The sequence below is a fragment of the Parus major genome, chromosome 6, assembly GCF_001522545.3.
Source record: "Parus major isolate Abel chromosome 6, Parus_major1.1, whole genome shotgun sequence".
Lineage (NCBI taxonomy): Eukaryota > Metazoa > Chordata > Aves > Passeriformes > Paridae > Parus > Parus major.
The window spans coordinates 15,339,674-15,361,847 of record NC_031775.1 but is presented as its reverse complement, the minus strand read 5'-3'; the positions used below and the strand labels follow the sequence as shown (position 1 = coordinate 15,361,847).

Sequence of the window (22,174 nt, the reverse complement as noted above, 5' to 3'; positions counted from 1 at the left end):
TTGTCACATTACAGAACTCAAACAAGTGTAGAACATTTTATTAATATGTTCCTTTCAGACAAAACTCCAAAGGTGTAAAACCACTGGCCATAAAGAACAACAGGCACCTTTAAGATGTTGTATCTATTGAAGACACCACCAGCATGTCCTCCATCTCTGTGCTCTCGGACAGTACTCTGCATCTGAAAATTGAGAATTTTTTAAAGAGGATTACATTCTTTCAGTAAACATTCAACACAGGTTTAATTACACAAGTCAAATATGAAAAGAACTAATTATGTGTTAACACAATTACCAATCGTAAGAGAAATTTTTAGGTGACTGGTTGTTAAGTAATGCCAGATTTTGTGAAGACACATGAACAGGTTTAATGATCTAAAAAAAAAAAAACAACATATTTTGAGTGCTCCATGGTCTAGTTTTCGAACTGGAGAAGACTGTCACTAATCTCTTCAAAACTGTGTTTGTTCAGAATTTTGCCTTATGTGATTACAGCACTTTGAAAGAAAGTGATGTAAAACCACGTATGACAAGTGGACAGTCCACTGGTTGCATAGAATTTATGTTACACTGAAGAGATTTGATATATAGTAGAGGCTTTAAAAATAGTACAACCAATAATAACATAAGAAAGTAAAAAGTTACAGACATCATGAGCACAGATTAGAAGTGGTGCAGTCAAAGTCAGGAATCTGAAGTATTGTCATGCAAATTCTTAAACTTAGCAATGTTCACTGCACTGTTAAATTGTCTAGCAATACTTCTTTATTTACTTCTTTAGTAGCAATAGCAAAAATACTGAGGGACTAGAAAGAATGGCGTTTACCTCTTCTTCTACTGACTGAAATTCCTTGTCTTCGGTGGAAAGGTCTATGAGAATAGTTCCACTAGCAGAAGTATTTAGAGTTAAGTATGGGTTAAGTCCTGTGAATTTAATAAAACACAGCAAAATGTGTATGAATGTAATAAAACACAGTTTCAGAAACTGCAGTTGTTTTCTCTGATCTGTGGACACTGATTGGTCCTCCTCTCAGCAAGAATCATCATTTCAGATGCACTAACCCATTTGTCCATGCTTAGCTCAGTATACTAATACACACAACAAGGGAAATACTTTTAAGCACTTGCTTACTTCAGAATTCATTCCAACTCCAGGCAGTGAAACAGTGAAAAACCAGTCCCTATACACAGGCCAAAACTAGTGGCAATGGCATCATCAACAGTGAATTCAGGACTGCTGGGACTGTGCTGGTATTAAATAAAGAGGCTTTAGCAGTAATTTCCATGTAAGCTAAAGTTGTTGAATAAAGCAATTACGTTAATTTTGGTTCACTGAAAGCACACCAACTCTGTTTTTAAAGAAAAGTGTAGGAATTTCAGCTGGCTTTCTGAGTGAGCAGACTGGCATTCCGTGGCAGGACCCAACAAACAGAACAAAACAGGCCTGAACTCATCAACAGAATGTGCTCTGCTCTTCGGAGTGCTTTCATGAAGATAAATACTCTATCAAGGAGCTTATTATGAGCATTTTGCACTAGATCAACATTTTGCCTAAGTAAACACAAAAGAATGACCATAGAGAAAAAATATAAATCAGAGAACTGAAAGGCAAAATTCACAGTAATTCACAGCATAAATAACAAATACTCAAGTCTCAAGTCAGAAGATACTCTTATCATTTGAAGTGCCATTTTCTAGGTCAGGTTTTATTACCTGATAAATATGTTATTTATATTCTTTTTAATGAGTTACAATTTGGAATAATATAAGTAATTTATTAAAATTGATTATGTAAAGGCAGTATTATGTGACAATTTAAAATAACCATATACCTTGTTGTCCAGAAATAAGTCTTTCGACTCCTTTGATGATTTTATGCCTATGGCCATAAGCATTAATGCCAATTTCCTTCAATTCTTTGTGTCCCATTTCAACCAATACATCCAATGTTATCTATAATGAAAGCAAGACCATGTTTTTTATACTGGAACAAATGCCAACTGCCAGTGAAAATATACCTCACAACAGCTGTGAGAAAAAGCAAGTGTGAAAAGAACAGGAACATAATAGGCTTGAGTGTATTACTTCTGTATTTTACTCAACTACTTTATTCTAACTTTTTGTGTTAAATGAACATGCTACAAATTAAAAATTGTAACTTGCATTACTTGCAAGGATCATGTTTCTGATCAAGAAATACTCTTCTAGATGTATTCAAACAAACACTGAAATTACTAATTAACACAGACTACTAATTCCCCCTACCATTTATACCACTGAAAGGAAACGCTGCTACAACTGTTAAATTGATATGAACAGTACTGCCCCCATCTGTTAATCTATAAAAATACATTTATTTTATGTATCAGTTAAAAATCCAGTTAGAGGCCTTTCCTTCATTACATTCATTTTGACAGTCACTCACTTAAAATCTTACTGCATTATACTAACTAGTTGTTATTTATTCCATTGCTTTCTGGTCCAGTGTATTTGGAAATAAATATAACCACTTACCTGTTCTCTCTCAAATATGTCAATTAGATGATCAAGGCCAAGGTTCCGCACAAACTGATTAATGCTAAAATCTACACCTGAAACTGGATAAGAAGAAAAACTGACAATGTACATTCATACCTGTACTGTAAAATAAGGCACACACATCTCCCCCTGTCTGTGGCAATAATGAGAGAGACAGAAATTCCTAGTCTTTTGCAGATGTGGATTAAATATATGTATCACTAACCAGCAGCAACTTAATCTGCTCTTCTACTTCCCTAAGAGCAGTCTTTGTGTTTCCACAGAAGAAGCCAACCAGCTACCAGAAATGCAAGTTACTACAGAAAATATATTGACAAGTAAAATGTCATAGAAGTAACCTTTTACGATACCTGATCTAAGAACAGCCTCTTAAAAATAAGATAAAATTTGCAGTAAAATACTGCTTGGTATCCAGCCAAATTTAATTTGACTTCTCTTTTAAAACACAATTCACCATATTGGTTCTGTTCAGAAACATTTTAAAGGCTCTGTAAGGGGAAAACAGTAAAATCTTATATTACAAGACTTTCAGACTTTTGTTCCTCATTAATGACATCATAAGGAATGTAAATATTGCATATGCCATAATAACTCTATGAAGGGAAATTTCACACCTCGACGTTCTTTATACCACTTGTTAAGAAATGTCATTCACCCCTAAGAAAGCCTCACCTTCTTTTTTCTCCAGAACAGTAGCTCCCTCTGCACAGTTTGTGCCAACAACAGAAGGAAGTTCAGAAAAACTACCAGATAAGTTGTCAAGACTACTTGCAGCAGACAGACTGGATGGACTGGATGGAACAGAAGAGAGGGAATCAGCTGCAGAACCTGTAGTCTGGGACACACTTATAACCTGAGGTTTGTAGCAAGTTGGTAAGGCAGAAGGAGGCATTGCTGCTGTCAGTAATGCACTGACATCGTCTGCCTAAAGAACAGAAAACAACTCATCAAAACAGAGGAACACTTTTACACAATTTTTCCTTTTTTTCTTAGAATTATATCATTATATCAGATTTCTTAAGTACACTGCAAAATAGTATTGGGAAAACATGCACTTTACAATGCAGCTTACAAATGATCTTTTCTGCCAACAGCATACACGAAACTGTAAAATGTTTATACATAAAAGCTGCAAAAAGGTAAAAAGTAAAATCTTCAATATTTTGAAAAAAAATTAAGGGCAGTTAAACAGAATTAATTTGCTACAAAAAATGAACAGAAGCTTCTATTGGCAAACAGAATTTATGAAACAAAACAGTTACTCTGAGTGTAGTTTTGGATTACATTATAATACTTAGAAAAAACACCCCTAAAAACTTAACCAGACAGTTTCTTCAATTTATGCTGCTACAACATTTGCTTATACTTTATTCTCATAATTTTTGTATTAGTCAAACTATAAGCAGTGAATTCAAAGCATCAAATTACAAACCATTAATTCATTTTGTTAGCATTCTGAGGTTTTCCCCCCCCCAACTCCATACTGAAATAAGATGCCTGAAGCAATAAATTATTTAAAGAAGGTTTAGAAAGCTCTATTGACTTCCCTTGCCAGGCACATACAAACCCCACAGAAACCACAGTATTTTAAACTTTGCAGAAGTGGTTGTATTACTTCAGAATGAGGTGTCACACATAGGTAAGTACAGATTTCCTAAGAGGAGCCCCATCACTTACAGTGACCAGGTCCAACGGTGTTTGTCCTTCTTGGTTTTTCAGAGTAGGATCAGCCCCATGTGCCAGCAACAAGGCACAAAGCTGAGTCCTTCCTTTCTGGGCTGCTTCATGAAGTGGTGTGAAAGCCCACTTGTCTGTAGCGTTCACACATGCATTATACTTTATAAGTAAAGCTGCTACATCAACATGCTGGAAAAGTAAAGATAACTGTTAAATTCCAAGGTACCAGTGTCCTAAAATATTTCAGAACTATTACTGTTATTTCTCTGTAATCAGAGTAATTTTCAATTTTCTTAGAAAGCATTTAATCATGATTTTAAAAAGTATTAAAGCAAGGTGCTTTCTTCCTCACCTATGACATACCAGCAAAAAGTTAAGTAAGTTTGTTCTCTTGTGAAAAAAGGACAGAGTAAAACAAAAGTCCAAATCCAGAGGAATCTGAAAGGAAAAAAGCCTGATTTTGAACTTCCAGTTTGGAAAGTTCTCCAACTATTTTGGTTAAAGACTTGATTCAAGGATAAAGATTCAGGAAGTTTACAAAAAGAATTGCTGTCTCAAGAGCAGTCATGTAAGTGAAAGTTAGATCTTCCTGATAAAACCTGACTGGCATAGGTAAGAAAAGGCATTTTATAGAACACCTTTCAGCCTGATGGCTTTTTAGGTGTTGTTCATGGTCAGAAAACTACATTTGTGATTTCATAAATTCATAGAAGTCTTTACCTATAACATAAGCTGTGATCTAATTATTCATTCTGTCTTACAAATAAGATTACATTATAACTCAATACTAAAAGCATTCTACAGAGGCTCAAAATGCTGTCAATGTATCTTCTTTTTTTTTTTTAATAAATAAAGTCTCAAAGTTTGACATATTTACCCCATAAGATGCTGCATTATGCAGTGGAATCAAGCCTCCTTTATCCTGTGCATTCACATCTGCTCCATGCTGCAACAGGTATTCTGCAACCTCCAAATTATTGTAACCAGCTGGAATGCAGAAGGACAGAATAAACAGAATTAAAACACCACCCCCAACAGGCTGTGAAGAAGTAGTAATTCACTTAAATTACTTGAAAGTAAATTAAATTGTCAATCCCAGTGAAGACAGTGTAATACCTAGTACAAAGGACAGCATTACCTTACGAGTATTTGGTTTTAAAACCTGTCAATAAACAATAAAAGATCCTGTCTGGCTAGACAGAACAGGAAAATACTTAAACAGTTTCAAAAGCAACATAAGATTAATATGCATAAGATACTAATTTTTTTTAAAGAAAACGTACTAAATCATCCAGCTTGAGGCTACACTCCAAACTTGTACAGACATAGGAAGCTCAGGCACAGTAATTAATAACTGATCAAACCAGTTAATTAGAACACTGACCTGCTAAATGTAGTGGTGTTGAATGCCGTCCTTGTGTGTCCCGACAGTTGACATTGTCAGGTGAACAGAGCTTTTTTACTCGGGCCAAACAACCTTTCTTTGCAGCATCGAGGAGAGCTGCATCTCCTCTAAGTAGGTCTTGAATATCAGTATCACCATCTTTAACAAGGTCCAGAGGAGTATTTCCATCCCTGTTTTTCTTAGTAGGGTCAGCCCCATGCTGTGCACACCAAAAACAGGTGATAAGTATGTCAGTAGAATAAATGTGCTGCATCTTAGGCATCCAATGCATTGTTGAGCAAATATTCTAACACATATTGGAATCCTGCAGAGAGCCTTCCATTTATTGTGTGAGAGAGGACAATACAGGTGCTAACAGTATCTCTTACTGAAAACATTCAATAATACAATACATACAATAATTTAGAAACCACAAATCAATTTCTCAAAGAAGTCCATTTAAGTTTCGAAGTGAGCAAGAAAGAAAAGAAAGTTATCTCCCTCCAGCATATGTAATACCTGTAACAGGAGTTTGCAAATCTCGTATTTTCCTTTTGCTGCAGCTTCATGCAAGGGAGTGAATTTCCACAAGTCAGCTACGTTGACAACTGCACCATGTTTAACCAACAGTTCTGCAACTTCATAGTGACCATATGAGCAGGCATTATGTAAAGGGACAAGTCCTCTGGAAACAATTATAAGAAGAAAAAAACTCTCTTTAAAAATAGGGTATTTTTTTCAACAAGCAATATAAACTTAAAACATAATGCATCTCTGACCATACCAAAGCATAACAAAACCTTCCTCCCCACCCCCAACAGTCTAATACAGTAGGAATAACCATTGCAGTAAAAACTTAATCAGCAGGGCACTAAAGAGATGTAAAAGCACAGGGCCAGAGAAAAAGCTTTTGGATATTCTTAACACCTTCATTGTAACAGAAGTTTCCATGAAAATAAAAAAACATCTGAAGAGAAATGGGATGCTTATCAGCTAACAATATTTAAAAGCTGATAGAGATGACCAATTACAATTGCCAAGAAAATATATATTCAAGCATTTACCCCTTATCTTTTGCATGTACATCAGCTCCATGCTGAAGAAGATACTCCACAACGGATACTCTGTTATATCCAGCTGCAAAATGAAGTGGTGTAGACTGACGTCCTTCAATATCTCTGCAGTTCACACTCTGGACTGTACACAGCTTCTGTGAGTTTCCCCAAACAACACATGTCACTACATAGTGTTGACACCTCTAATTTAGTCATAGAATATTGTTATATACATGTAACTTTGCATAACTGTTTTCAATTTAAAAAAAAATATTTTTACAGTCTACTTTTTACAGATTGTGCCCTAAGAAAAAAAATCCACCCACTCCCAAAGCCACACCTCTGACTTATTAACGCTTTTTATATAAGGCAAACATCTGGAGGTGATGAATGCCGTACTCTGTAATCCGTAACAATTGTACAATACAAAGGTTTTAGGACAGATCATAATTCTAAAGCAGTCAGTGAAGGGCTGTTTGATTGCTTGCTTTGAGAAATTATACACTGACATATAATTCTGTGCTATTTTGGCTGAGGTGGAGTTAATTTTCTTCACAGTGGCTGGTATGGGGCTGTGTTTTGGATTTGTGCTGCACACAGGGCTGATAATACAGAGATGTTGTCATTGCTGAGCAGGGCTCACACAGAGCCAAGGCCTTTTCATGCTGCCACACTGGCAAGGAGGCTGGGGGGAGACACAGCCAGGACAGGTGACCCCAAGTGACCAAGGGGATATTCCAGACCCAATGGCATCATGCTCAGCACATAAAGTGGGGGAACAAGGAGGAAGGGGAGAACATTTCTCGTGCTGGAATTTGTCTTCCCAAGTCACTGTTAACTGAGATGGAGCCTTGCTCTCCTGGGAATGGCTGAACACCTGCCCCCCCACAGGAAGAAGTGAATTAATTCCTTATTCTACTTTTCCTGCAAGAGTGGCTTTTGCTTTGTCTATTAAACTGCTTTTATCTCAACCTGCTGGGGGGAAATTGACCAAGCAGCTTTGTGGGGCTTGATTGCTGGCTGAGGTTAAACTATGACAAATTCCCTCTTATTTTTAAGGAGAAGTTTAAGCTTACTTTTACGGTATCCACATCTCCAGCCTTTGCAGCCTCCAGCAATTGTCGATCTGCATCAGAATTACCTAATGGGATACCTTCTGCAAAATAAATGAAATTGCATGACAAGTAAGTTTAGGCAGTTGAAGAAATTTGTTAAGACAGGAAATAACTTGAGTTTTTTTAAAGGGAAATCCCTGAAATAAAGTTAACCAATTAATGACAAGTTTTGTCTCTGTTTACCATCTACAAGTATAGCTGCTAGAGCTAATAGTATTTGGAAGCTGACTTCAGCAACGTGCTTCCTGTATGTTTTGGAATATTGTGGAACTAAAAAAAAAATCTTATTTCAGTTTCAGAATTAGACCAGATCAAGTTTATGTATGTATTATAATGTCCAAACCTTACTCTTGAAAATCCATGTATACTGTTGCTTCCACTCATAAATGCAAAGCAAGCATTTTTTGTTTTGGAAACTTATTTTCTACCTTTAAGATACTCCCCACCCTACAAACATCACCTAACAGTATCTTCTATAGAACATTTTTTTTGTTGACTAGTCTTCACTATTATTTGACAGCACTTGGACAAGTAAAATGAAGCACCACAGTGGATCCTGAATAACTCATCATACCTTGTAGTAGCTGTTGCACACTTTCAGTCCCCATTTGTAAGGCTGTAAAGCCCTGCAGAGACACAATGGAGGGATCACATCCAGAACTCAGCAGCAACCTGCACGTCTGAAGATGACCGCAATGTGCTGCTCTATGAAGAGAGGTCTGGCCAAGATTATCTAATGCATTAACCTAAAAATAACACAGACAAGAAATACCACCATCAAGTTAGTATCAAAGATGTTTATATTGCTGACTGGGAACATTTCACAGGTAGTATCATTACTTTAGTAAAAATAACATATTTAGTGTATTTCCAAAGATTATGACATTTCAAACAAAAACTATTCAAAAAGTAGCCCCCTTTTAAAGGCATGGGAATAATCCAGTGCACTTTTACCACAAACAGGAGTAATTAACTATTTTGCTCCTCGCAGTACAGATCTTCAGTGCTAACATGCAGAACAGTTTTCACCTTGCATTAGCTTATTGTGGTTTCTGAGACTGAGGACTTCCTATGTGTTGGCTCAGTCAAAGTGTACTCAACAATTTAAAACTCTGAACCCAAACCTTAGTTTTATTCCATACTCTTCCTGTGAAGTTTCAGAAACTTCACAGCAGTCAGGCTATAATCAAATTTCCATGAGAGAGATTCAGCTCCCAATCTTGGAGGGCTCAAGCACTGCAGAGTCTCTCCTTTCCACATTTTGTTTTTGTGGAAGTTTGAACTAATCAGTGTGTTATGACAACATTTTGCCTTCATTTTACTTTTTACTGCATACAACATCATGTAAAGTCTATCTGTCACACAGTTCAGTTTAGCTTCCTGCAGTTCATATACACCTCCCACTTTTTTTCTTTATGTATTCTATTAATCCTGCTGGACAATGAAGCACTGAGTAAGACACTTTGAGAGTTTTCCACTCACACAGAGAGAGAACTGTATCTGCATTTCTTAAAAACAGGACCAAACCAACAATGATTCTATAATGTATAGGTCCGTACTGATGGATTGATGGCCTATAGCTGACGTCTATAAATTTAGAACCTTCCAAAATGAATTATTTTACAAAAGCTGTTCATTCTCATGGTACAAAAACTTGTATAGTACATGAATGTCAAGGAAAGTGTGATACTCATACCTTAGCTTCATGTTTCACAACTACTTCAACAACATCATTATGAGCCTTTTCTGATGCCACATGCAGAGGTGTCAAGAAGCTTTAAAAAAAGAAAAAAGGAAAAATTCAAAATGTATTTTGCAAAATCTTCTAAACAAAGAGTTAAGAGTATTCATTTGTTACCACTCACTCTTTTGTTTTTTCATTGATATTGGCCCCTTTCCTCAGCAGCAATTCACATACTTGTTTCCTCTTAGGATATGGAGATGCAGCAGCACAGTGCTGTAAACATAAAAAAGTTTACAATTAATGACCAGCTATCAATATCCAGGTTTTACTACTTGCTGATCAGCTGGCGGTTAAAAGCTGGTGGTGTACAAAGACAACACCCCCCCCCCGGCCAAAACACATAGAAGCTGATTTATTTGGAAGATTTCCCATAAGCTTTTGAATTTACTTTGGTATTTTCAAGAACTCCCCTTTCTAATAACTGCTGGAAACCATAAAACAAAGCTAACATACATAGCTTGGTATTGCTTAAAATGAGACTGTTTTATGAAACCCAGTCATTTAGACATCCTAAACAGGCCTAAATAATTTATATAAGTCTTATCATTAAGAACCAAGTATTAATCAGTGGTATTTGCTTAACTAGACACTAGATATTCCAGAGTGGTCTCAATTACAACTTGACACTGCAGTATTTATTGCTAAACTATTACCTAGTATGCTTAGGTTAGCCACATTATATAGAAAACCATTAATAAATCCTGATATATTACCAATGCTGTCTCATGTGTCTGAGGATGCTTGAAGTTCACTGTTTCCAAAGAAAGATGTTTCTTTATACGAGCTACATCTGATTCTCTTGCGGCCTGTAGCAGTGAGTGACCTTTGAATTCATCTTTAAAAACAAAGAAATACATAGCAGAGGGTTACACTCCTTGGCTCAAGAAGAATCAAGAGAATTGCTTCTTTTAGTTAAAAAAAAAAAATAAATTAATTTTATTCAGCAGACCATGGAGCACACATTTCCAAGTCAAGCTATTATATCACTTTACAGAACTTGTTAGTTAAGTCCAAACACTACACAAATTTTGCTTTGTTTCTAAACCAAAGCCAAACACATCCAAACTTGCTGCACAAGATCTATTTCACTCACAACTCTAAGTTAAACTGTTCACATAGATGCTAACTCAAGCATACAAAAATCCCTACTTCTGATCTATTCTTGGAGAACCATTTCTAGATGCTAGCATGAAGCCTAGACAAGTTTTGTAAATATCCCAGAAAGTTATTGTTTGATCACTCAAGGACGGAATCGGAGGTCACTCTTTTCAACTCTTAAAGTTTGCTGGACAAAAATCAATGCCCTTCATCTACTTCCTTGAACTTTGAGTGATTGTGGGACACTCAAACATATTCAGCACTTAAAAAAAGTTATTTTTTCTTTTCTTCAAATAAAAACCTGTGGAATAAAAATTAGTATTTCAACAATCTTGATGCAATAACAGAAACAAGTACAGGAAATCAAAGTGTATTGACAAGGTCATGAAGGAAAGCATGTAATAGGGGAAAAGTTACAAAACCCATCACAACAACTTGACTATAAAACTGACAGTAAAACTATTTTAAATGCCTACATTCAGAAAATCTAGCACTTTCAAATTATAAACAGTGAAATATACTGCGGAACATTGCACAATTAGTTTTAAAGTGTAAGCATTTTCCAAATCTGGTTTCTGGGAGGTCACTGTCTAGGGAATCTAATTACACATTACAAGCTGTAACTGTAGAACTGATCCCACTTTATACTCACATGCTAATCGTTCTTTTAATTGGGGTGTTGGAGCCAAATCAATGGTGCTTTTGTTGTGACAGTTCAACAGTGTTGGGTCAGCACCATAACTTAACAAAAGAGAACATACTTCCACCCTGTTCTTAGAAGCTGCTTCATGCAGAGGGGTGAATTGCCACAGATCCATTGCATTCACACATGCTCCATGCTTGAAATGGAAAGGGATAAAAAAAGATGCAATCAAAACCAGGTCGTTAGAAAAAGACTATGTTATTAGTTTTAATACAGTAGACTGTAATAATAAAAATAAATGCTTATATGCAAACCATTCCAAGACACTCATTTTCAATCTAACACAACATTTCAGCACATTGTGGTTTTTAATCACCTGGTGTCCCACAGGTACATTCAAAGAAGCCAAAGACTAGCTAGTCTTTTCAGGCTTTTTTCAGAAAGGAAGGGAGATCTGCTACAGGTGAAATGAGAGAAAGAGAAATATTCATATTCTCCAAGTCACCTGTGATCAAGCTCTGATTCTCTACAACTCTAGAAAATGTCTAGAACAACCAGCTGCACTAAGATAAATACATGTTGTGTGAATATGTATATGAATACCCCAAGATATGAGTGCCATGGTATCCAAAATGAGATGGGCACTCAAAGTTAATTTAAATTCAAAACATTTAAGTACAAGATTCTACAAGTAATGCTCTTGGATGAGTAACATATGTGTAATATGTACAGTATTATTTTGATTGCACTTCAAGTTCAGTCTGTAAGCAAGTACATACTCTTTCCCATTACTTCTTTTAAAGCTGAATGGCTTTGCAAAAAGTAATTCAGAATTCTCTGGAGCAGAAATCCAATATGGAAAATAACTCTAGATAAATAGTTAAAACACAAAGTAGTGCACAGGCAAAAGTTCATTTGTGGGGTTGTGTCTGGTACCACCATTGTAAAAATTCACTTTACAACTGGCCCATGAAGTAAAAAACATCATGACTCTTCATACTTACGACAATGTAAGATTATTTTAATAGGTGTTTTTACTTAATTTTTTGCTAAACAAATAGAAAGATACATGGAATTAGTGGGGGGCTGAAACACAAAAACAAAATAGCTGTTCCCTGAGCAGCCAAATGTCTGGAGTTAGATAGAAGAACACTCTCAGCTGTTACAATGATATTGATTTGCTGTGGCAGCTGAGAATACACACAGCTCAAAACTCCTTTGGTGGAGTACATCTATTATGCTGCAGCACACATCTTCAAGCCATTAGTTTAATGTGCATCATACTTATCTTCAAGACTAACATAATCTAGACAAACCAGTTCCAAGAGCTCCCTTTTGTTAGGAAAACTGACGGGCTTCTCTTCCTTTGGGGCGAAGGCTACAATTCAGAGCCAGAACTGATACTGTAATATTAATTTCCTCAAAAGACTGATTGCTCTTTAATTTTAAAGCATTTGCTATTTTTCCCAGTACTCTTTTTAAACACCTCTTATTGCTTTGTCTTCTAAAATACTCTTCTACTGTCAAACTCAAAATATCACTCAGCTTGTAGGGTTTTTTTCAGTGGGGTTTGTTGGGTTTTTTTGGGTGAGTGTAGAAAGATCGAGCCAAGCAGTACTTACTTGGTGATACGAAAATATTCAACTTTGGAGCAGAACAAGTTAAAAACAGAAAGCACATTTATAAAGAAAAAGCTTCTTTGCAATCAGAAGATTCTGTAACTCCAGCTTAATAATCACTAACATGTAGAGCAAAAGAAATTTATCATTCTTTAAGTTTTGTAAATCTACGTACAAAATAAAAAATATGCAACTTCTATTAGTCTATTATAAACTGCTCTTATTTAATAATATGCAATTTCATCTCTTCAAAGACCAACCTTTACTAGAAGCTCTGTTACTTCGTAATGACCATAGGAACAGGCATTGTGAAGTGGCACCAGATCTCTACATAGAAGAAAAAGGAGAAGGATGATTATTTTAGTACACATACATTGATTTCAAATGCATCTAACACACTGCAGCTGGTACTATGCTTTATGTTGAACTTTTTACAAAAGGAATATGATAAATTTTCAAATGAAACTATGGGGAAATAAGAAGCTGTAGAAACCAGAAAATCCCATCAGCATTTATCAGAACAGTAAGCATCTAAAATAATCAGATGACAAGTGAATTGCATTGTCCTGCTGCAGATGAAGTGGTTCCACTCAGACTTGGAACCCCAAGCAAGAAGAACTATGTGCAGGGGATGTTCAGGAGTGTCCCTAATTATATCCTTTTTCACAAAAACAATGCTGTAATATCTTCACCTGTGAAAACGAATCAACTTGCACTTCTGTCACAACAGAAAGGTTAAAGGTGACAAACAGTCTCAAGCTGGAAATTCTTTGTGGTTAAACAGTATTACTGCTCGTTACTTCACCTCAATTTTCAACAAATTCTGTTTATTCTGAACAAAGGGAAACAGGAACCTACCCTTTATCCTTAGCGTGTACATCAGCTCCATGCTGCAGTAAGAGCTGGACTATCTTTACACGGTTATACCCAGCTGCTAAATGTAATGGAGTAGACTGAAACAACAGAACGTAGAATAAATCAGTAACACAAACAACAAACATCAAATAAACAACAACACCACAACAAAATCACGGTTAATTTTGTATTTCTTTTTTCACAACTTGTTAACAGTACTAAATGCCCAAGTCTTTCAATACTTACAAGTTTAAAAAAAACCATCCCAGTGTGCTTGAATCAGACATTTGGTAACTATGTTCTTTGTTCACTGACTACTCTTGAAGTCAACATAAACACAAATTTCAAATTTACTTCATCACTAATACAAAGGCCATTTTGGGGTTTTTAGCCTACCATAGTTGTAAATACTTTGCTGGCACAAATTATGTCCTTGGGAAAGGAGAAATAGGAAGACCATTAGCAACAAATGACTGTTAAACTATGAAGAAGTCTCTCTGCCTATTAGTGAAGTAAGTTTAAAAATTATGAAGAGGGATTGTTATCCACATTTGTGAGTGTACTAGGTGACTGGGGTGTAGGGGAAATTTCATGTCTTCACAACTCTCATCCTCCACAGAGCAGACAGCTCTATGATCTTTTCTAGCAAATGCATTCAAGCATCAGCAGTACTAAGGGGAGAGCTACAAATTAGTGAGGAGAAATCTTATTCCCTGCATTTACAAACCCATCCACTGAACCAGATTTCTACAGTTTCTAGAGGATGAACCTCATAATCAGATGAGAAAATAGAGATGCGTCAGTGTTTTGGAGATCCCAGTATTACACATATATATATACATACACACACACATAAATATGTGTATATATATATATATATGTGCATACATATATACACACACATACATATATATACACGCATATATGTGTGTATATATATATATACACACACATACATATACATACATATATATATACACACCACAAAGCCTCACAAAGGGGAAGTAACTAGATCAAAAGTTGGGTGAATGAGTACCAATATTTAATGAGAATAAGGATGCCAAAAAGTGATTCTCAATAACCTGAACCTTCCGTAGGTTGGGGGCTGAACACAGAAGACTCAGGATTTTTCAGAATGCAGATTTGGAACATCTGAACATTTTTTTCTTTACCATTGAACAGCTTGTTCCTGAAAGAGGAGCAGCAATTTGCCTAAGAGTGCCTGTGAAACAAAGCACCTGTGTGTTTTTTCCTTGCTAAGATCAAAAATCTGTGAAAAGGCCTCCCTTCTTTGTCACTGGAGATATGAAGGTCAAGCAGAAGTTTCAACTGAAAAGCTGTTTGTTTATTGCTCCTATATAGAATTATTTGCATAGTCCTTTAAAGATTAAAAAAACAAACAAAAAAACCTCAGCTGTCTGCTGGAAAGGTGGAATCTTATTTTCCCACATACAGAGCAGAAAACAGATTCTATGTGTAACATTTTTAAAATCTGGTCAAACAATAACTGGACTATGGAAGAGATAACTACTTTTAAATCAAGTGTTACATAAAAATACCTTTCTGCCATCACTTGCATGACAGTTAACATTTAATGGTGTAAGAAGAGACATCATCTTTTCCTCATTTCCACTCCTGAAAAACAAGATATGAAATGAGTAAAAATATTCTTATCCCAATTTTTAGTAGCTTATCCTGGTTATATATTTTTCACTGTGATAATGTTCAACAGATCTGAAGCAACACATTCCCCTCTGTATTGTCATCAGTAAAGGGAAAACAAAAATGCATTTATGCAACTAATTTTGTAGCTTTATTCACAGAAAACAGTCAAAGCTTAGCATCTAGGTGGAATGCAAGCTCCAGAGACTACATATCTATATATTAGTTACACAAAATTCTGAAAATATAACTAATTCCAGTTATTTTCCAAACATACATACCTGGCACTTTCTAAGAGTTCATCCTTCTTGTATTCACCTAGAAGAAAAAAGGGCTTTTCTTAGCTGTCAAATAAATATCTACATGTGAAGTTCACTACTTATCCTCCTCTTCTAATATTTTATAGAATATAAGTGTAATACTATAAGTATTACAAATACTCTTTTCAGTTGTTAAAGGGAGCTTTTAAACAAAAGGAAGGGTGAGTTTTTACACATGCAGGTACTGATAGGACAAAGGGAAATATGTTTAAACTACAAGAGGAGAGATTTAGATTAAATGGTAAGAGGAAATTCTTTACTCTGAGGGTAGTGAGGCATTGGAACAGGCTGCCCAAAGAAATTGTGAATTCTCTGCCCCTGGATTTGTTTAAGGCAATGGGTCTGGGCAACCTGGTTTAGTCAATGTTCCTGCCCATGACAGGGGGTGGGAACAATGTGATCTTTAAGGTCCCTTCCAACCTAAGCCATCTTATGATTCCAAAAAATTTGACAGTTCATCACTGAACTAGCATGATCAGCTATCCAGAATATATGCCATCGCTAAGATGATGAAAGCCGTAAGGGAATTCTATTTCGAAGCATAAACCACAAACAAGTTAAAGTAGTACCAAAAAGACAACCCCCAAACTACTGTGTTATATCAGTTCAACTGTTACTAGCATAAAGAAATCTGAAGATTATCACTTACCAGTCAGCACTGCTTTTGCAGACGGATCTGCTAAATCCAAAGCTGTCCTTCCATCTGTGTTCCGGATGGTTGGTTCTGCACCATGCTGCAACAGTACTACAAAAATGCCAAAGTATTCCATGAGAAAACAATTCTACAAGACAAGGTTTATGAGACATATCATTACTGTAATCTGCAAGCAACAAAAGAAACATCCCAACTTCCTTTCTCAAATTTTTAATGTCAGCATTCTGCAATGTCATCTGTGACCAGCATATCTGATGAAACATGTCTAGACACATTTTAGGAGAAAAAAGCAGATCAGAAAGAGAACAACCACAGACTGACAGAGACAATCTCAGCTGAAAGCTTGTGACTGACCCACCAGAAAAACTCAGCAACTATTTTCCGTCAGCTCCATATCCTGTGCTGTCCTAATCTGCAGACAGCAGTGGCAGGCTGTGCATGCTGCACTCACACTCAGGCCAAACAGGCAATGTTATCTGTAAAGCTCCCTAGAGCTCTACAGCTCTCTTAAAGTAAGTGGCATTAAACCACACCATCAAGAAATGTTTCTTGACTACGTGTCTAACTTTCTACCTCTTCCTTAAAGAACTTCCCTTAAGAACTGTGTAGGCAAAACAGGTAGTCAATATAATTGAAGTTTTCCCATCTTTAACTAATTTAACACAGTTGCTACACATAACACAGAATGAATCCTTTATTAAGATCACTTTTGTTCTTTCCACTGCACAGTGATCAGAAGCAGAAGGCAGTATGAGTCTAAGCTGAAATAGAAAAGAATTTAGCTCCATCGTGTCACTTTAAAACACTTTTCCCATGATGTCAATGTGAACCTTTATAGGTAGACAATTATAAAAAATAGAACCAAAAACTTTTATCTTTTAACAGTGAGATAAGAATGGTAGTTTACAAAAGATGTTTACTTTTAACCCTTCTATTAGCCATGGCTCCATAGAGTGAAAATGGTCTTTAAAGGGTTCTTGGTTTTTCACAGTAAAAACAAGTGAGTCAGTCACAGGAAGAGTGGGAGAAAATTACCAATGCAGACATCTGTCTTCCCCTTAATGGCAGCTTCATGAAGGGGAGTGTAATTCCAATTATCTCGAGCATTAGGATCTGCACCGTGCCGCAAGAGCAAATTGACAACTTCAGCATGGCCAAAAGAGCAAGCGTTGTGAAGAGGAATAAGGCCTCCATCATCTCGTGCGTGGACGTTGGCACCACTTTGAAGTAAATATTCAACTACATCCTTCCGACCAAAACCTGGAAGAGGAAAAGGGAGAAAAGACTTCAGGGTGGGGTAGGAGAAATTCCTGCCCAAGATGTGCAGGTTAAACCAACTAATTTCAATAATACTCCTAAAGACAATCACAAGTGCCATGTTTTACTAAAGAAGTATTTACACACTAAGGATGTTTCTGAAACTCTTAAAGATCAGATTGAACTCAGTAGAAAAATAATATTAAAGATTACAGAAACAATATCTGCATAGGACTCCCTCAAATTTCAGCCGTATCTTGCATACTTATATAATGGCAAATGAACTAGGACATCAAACTGTATCTATATTTGCTCCACTATCTCCACATGAGGCCAGAACGCTTTAGGATTTCTGTTTGTAGCCATTATACCTGGTTATGTTCCAAAGGCCTCAATGGCCATGAATTGTCTCTGAATGTCCCATGAATGTCTCTGTGGGTCTCAGCAATTATTAAGGCAGGTAAGAGCCGTATTTTAGTATGTATCAGTCTTCTGCCAAGTACCTTCTGGGAAATAACTCATGCGTGCAGGACTTGGCCTTTCTTGCTTTAAATAGCTGAATTATAAACTCTTTTCCTGAACAGATCAGGATCTGGATGAAGTCTTGAGCTTCCCCCTCAGAGGGAATAACCACAAAGTTGTCAACACCACTGATACCCAGCTTGCAGCAAATTTAAATTTTGCTACAAATCACACATAGAATATCCATGGTAGGTTTAAGTCCTTGCAACCATTACCTAGAAATGGTGTATATTCCTGATAACAACACAGCATTTCAGGGACAAAGTCACCAAAGCATACAAGTGTCAGCATTTCAGTTATAACTGAATTTTCAGCCTTAGTTTAGTTGTGACTAAAACTTTTCATAGCATGTTCTTCACAAAACTTCAGTAAATCCCTTCTATGGAGCAAGAAGCACTTTTACCACCTGGAGCTCCCAAAAAACCCCAATGCCACTACTGAGCAACTTCTGGATCCCACTTGCTAGGGGAAGATCATGTAGACAAGCTGTGTATGTCAGATGGAGAGGCCTGGACAGGTATTCAGAAATAATTTAGTTAAATTCTTACTTTACTCTTCTTCCCTCAAAAGTCTCGTAAGGAACCACATTCACCACAGATTCATCATTATTGTAACAATCATTTTATGTCAAACTTTTGAATCACAGCATGAACTTAAAGGTGTTTTCCAGTAACAGTCACAAGGCTATACTGGTAATGTGCTTCTTCAAAATACAATACTGGTGATGTATTTCTTCAAAATACAATACTAACAATACAAATCTTAGCTTACTAGCACCTTGCCCCTTCGATAGAACCACAGACCCTATAGCAAATTCACTTTTGAGTCTCACCATGACACTTACCCACCTTGCCTGTCCTAACAGAGAACAGGAGCTCAGCATACTTGGGATGAGAACTGGATCAGACACATGGTCCATGCAAAACCAATTTATCTGCACAGGCACAGTAATTCATTCACTGCACATGCATGCATATTTCTGCTGCCAAAAAAAAATATTAGTAGCTACACCCATGCAGCCTTATTGTCTATATTACATTATATGCATCATGTTTCTCATTCTTAAATATGCTTAGCTCTTCTAAGTATTATAAATACTGTTATTTTGCTTAAATGTGTCCTGATATTTTTCTTGGTTCTTCAAGCTTTCAAAAATGTCTGTTTATAGTTTGAATATATACTCGAATCATAATAAATTATTTTGAGAAACTACTCAAAAGAAACCTTCACATGTACCAGAGTTCCTGCAGACACATAATCAAAACTGTTATTTGATGACAGACTGTTTGGTATTTTCTTCTCTGAGAACCAAAAAATGCTCTCCAGGACTGCTGCAATTATGTTAGAGAAGACTGTGATCAAATTCTTTGTCCAGAAGTTACATATCTGGTAGCTAAACCACTCGTTCTTGTACAGAAGGCATTCTTACCCCTCAAAGTATTGATGCAAAGCCACGCTTTTACAGGTAAAATTCCTCAGCAGGAATCAACATCATAATTGCAAATCAGCTGAAGTAAACCTTATTATAGGCATAGAGAATTCCCTTGGATCCCTCTATTTAACACAGAGGTTCAATCAGATACAATTCATGAGCAGTCCATAGCTTCTCTCTCAGCAAAGCCTGCATCTATTCAGAAAGTATCTGAGGGTACATACAGCAACACCCCTCAGCTACCTGCAGCTAAAGTGGATGAAATTAACTCATTTGTATCACACCAATTTTTGTAAATTCTCTCCAGCACTGAGTGCACAGCAGGGATTCTTTACTTCCTTGGTGAAGCATCTGTACAACAGGGCACCATATATGGAAGGGGAATTATTTTCCCATAACTTTCTAGTACAGAGGAAGTGGCCAAACTTCACAATGGTCTCTGCCTCTGCTTTTTCCCTGAGAGTGGAAAGCAGGGACAGTCTCTGCTATCACTGGAAGGCAGTCAGTGCCTACTCTTTACAGTTGCTCTTTACCATTAGTTGGCTGCAGTAAAAACTATTTCAACACTTAAAAAAATTCAAACATTATAATTTTTTAAGAAGTAGGGGTTTTATTTAGCTCTTAAGCTTTTTTCGAGAGACCACCTAAATGGGATCACAGCTTTCAACTGTGCAAGGTATCACCTTAATCATCATGAACTCCTTGTTTTTTACTGCCAGTAAGAAAGGCTGGCTACTCTGGACCTCGAGCTGACACTCTTCTACCACCTGTGACACTAAAGCAGCTCACTGCACTTGTTCCCTGAAAAAAAGCTGACAATTCCCAATTATTAATCATAGTAGAAATGTACAACTGGGTGCAATTAAAAAAATGTATTTATTTACAGTCACTCTGTGTCCTAATTGACATTCAGCTACTTTTGATGGGATAAAAAACTAACAGAAAGAACTTAGCTCAAATTCTTCTCCTCTACCGTGTTTGTATTTTTTATGAATTTTAGATTGTAGGAAGGGCATTTTGGCACTTGCCAAGTCCTTAAAACCTTGTGATACTTTGACACACACTGTGATGAAAAAAACTGACTTGAGGAAGTATATGCAGCTTATAATGGGAGAGGACGAAGCCTCTTTTACTGTGAAGGGTGGTGGGCTCTTGATTAAACCTTCAGGATAACTTTAACTATCACACACAGATGTCTATTACAAAATCCAAAGAGTGACCTCCAGCAAAACTCCAATATGTATTACTTCTGATAATGACACATTTCTAGGGAGAGCTTGAAGCTTTTTTTACTTTTTACATCTTTTACTTGAAAATCCACCTTTACAAACTGACACATGGAAAAAGAGGAAATTTGGTTTATTTTTTAAAAATATTGTTAGGTAATATCTGGGAAAAAACTTAAAAAATAAAACCCAGGTTCAGACCCAGAATGTCATTGAAAAAGGAAAAAAGGGCAATACAATACACGGTATATTTCAGCTTCAACTCCTCTATAACAGAAGTATTGAAACTGAATGAAACTAGTCAGAGAAGTTTTGTAACGTATTTTCTAAGAACACCCAGACAAGTAGGATAAACAAAGCAGTAATACAACAGATTTTTTGCTTTTACTTCCTGGAATGTGACTCCTTTAGAGGCAAAGACAAAAGAAATGAGTATTACTCCAACTGTGAATAATAGGGGAAATGCAAAACCAGTCAGGCACAAGTCCAAGAGCTACTTACATTCACCTTTCACACAGAGCCTATTGCAGGTGGGCTGAAAACACCAGAGTTCGATCTGAGGTGGTAAAGAGAGCTCCACTGAGAAATCACACAAGTATTTTCTATCACATGTTAACCAGAAACTCTCAGCATCTTCTACAGGCTGGTGGGAGGAGCAATTAACTTCTCTGTACAAAGTCTGAAGAAGACTTGGGCATGACAAGTGCCTCCCATTTACACACCAACCTGTTTAACATTAGAAATCTAAGGGCTACATGAACTTTTTAAAGAAAAGACTTTCTACAGATCAGGAGTAATTTAAAGTCAAGACAGAGCACCTCTGTTCAGAGAGATAAACTAGATCAATGTAGTGAATGAGAAACATCTTAGGCAAAAACCCTCAACCTAAAAAAAAACCCAAATAAATAAAAACAATCCCTCCCTTCTACAAAATGCTCTGAAACATACAGAGTTGTTTAAAAGTTTGGAGTTTATAAGGGGAGAGGCAGGATTGCTGCATATAAAAAAAAACGCTACAAAAATTGTTTTCCTCTGACAGGATATTTTGTCTCCTGAGCCATCTTGCTGATCAAGCTTCTTGAATTTATGAAATACTGCTGGCCTGAGGAGGCTTTCAAGAACCTAGACCTCTTAAGTCTGAGTCAAGCTCTCTTAACATGAGGAAAGGACACCTGAAGCAGAAACCTCTACCAAGACAATCTAATAAAGTAACAAGCATCTTTGTTACTATTCATACTATTTAGCTGAAAAAAAGCTGCTGTTTTCTTCTGCCTGTCAGTCTTGGGGTCCTACATCTAATGCTGTAATTAAACCAAAACAACCAATATTAAAACAACAGTCACAGTCTGAAAAGGTGGGATACAATCTTCTA

General features: G+C 36.5%; 1 protein-coding gene across 2 annotated transcripts in view; it reads right to left on the bottom strand.

The window, feature by feature from the left end:
• TNKS2 (tankyrase 2) overlaps nt 1-22,174 on the bottom strand; it is a 28,933-nt gene that overhangs the window by 6,000 nt on the left and 759 nt on the right. Inside the window, exons 1-23 of one of the 2 annotated variants that reach the window (XM_015633427.3) lie at nt 18,993-19,112; nt 17,401-17,625; nt 16,360-16,455; nt 15,672-15,708; nt 15,288-15,363; nt 13,732-13,826; nt 13,134-13,200; nt 11,264-11,450; nt 10,227-10,348; nt 9,635-9,726; nt 9,466-9,544; nt 8,344-8,515; nt 7,731-7,810; nt 6,664-6,809; nt 6,119-6,284; nt 5,600-5,819; nt 5,093-5,202; nt 4,216-4,404; nt 3,211-3,463; nt 2,515-2,597; nt 1,833-1,953; nt 827-924; nt 108-182 (exon numbers count right to left, since the gene is read on the bottom strand). In XM_015633427.3, coding sequence (XP_015488913.1) covers nt 108-182; nt 827-924; nt 1,833-1,953; nt 2,515-2,597; nt 3,211-3,463; nt 4,216-4,404; nt 5,093-5,202; nt 5,600-5,819; nt 6,119-6,284; nt 6,664-6,809; nt 7,731-7,810; nt 8,344-8,515; nt 9,466-9,544; nt 9,635-9,726; nt 10,227-10,348; nt 11,264-11,450; nt 13,134-13,200; nt 13,732-13,826; nt 15,288-15,344 — 2,412 coding nt within the window. In that variant the 5' untranslated portion in view covers nt 15,345-15,363; nt 15,672-15,708; nt 16,360-16,455; nt 17,401-17,625; nt 18,993-19,112. Of the gene's footprint in view, nt 1-107; nt 183-826; nt 925-1,832; nt 1,954-2,514; nt 2,598-3,210; nt 3,464-4,215; nt 4,405-5,092; nt 5,203-5,599; nt 5,820-6,118; nt 6,285-6,663; nt 6,810-7,730; nt 7,811-8,343; nt 8,516-9,465; nt 9,545-9,634; nt 9,727-10,226; nt 10,349-11,263; nt 11,451-13,133; nt 13,201-13,731; nt 13,827-15,287; nt 15,364-15,671; nt 15,709-16,359; nt 16,456-17,400; nt 17,626-18,992; nt 19,113-22,174 lie in introns of those variants that run through there. The other variant, XM_015633426.3, reaches the window with a different exon arrangement.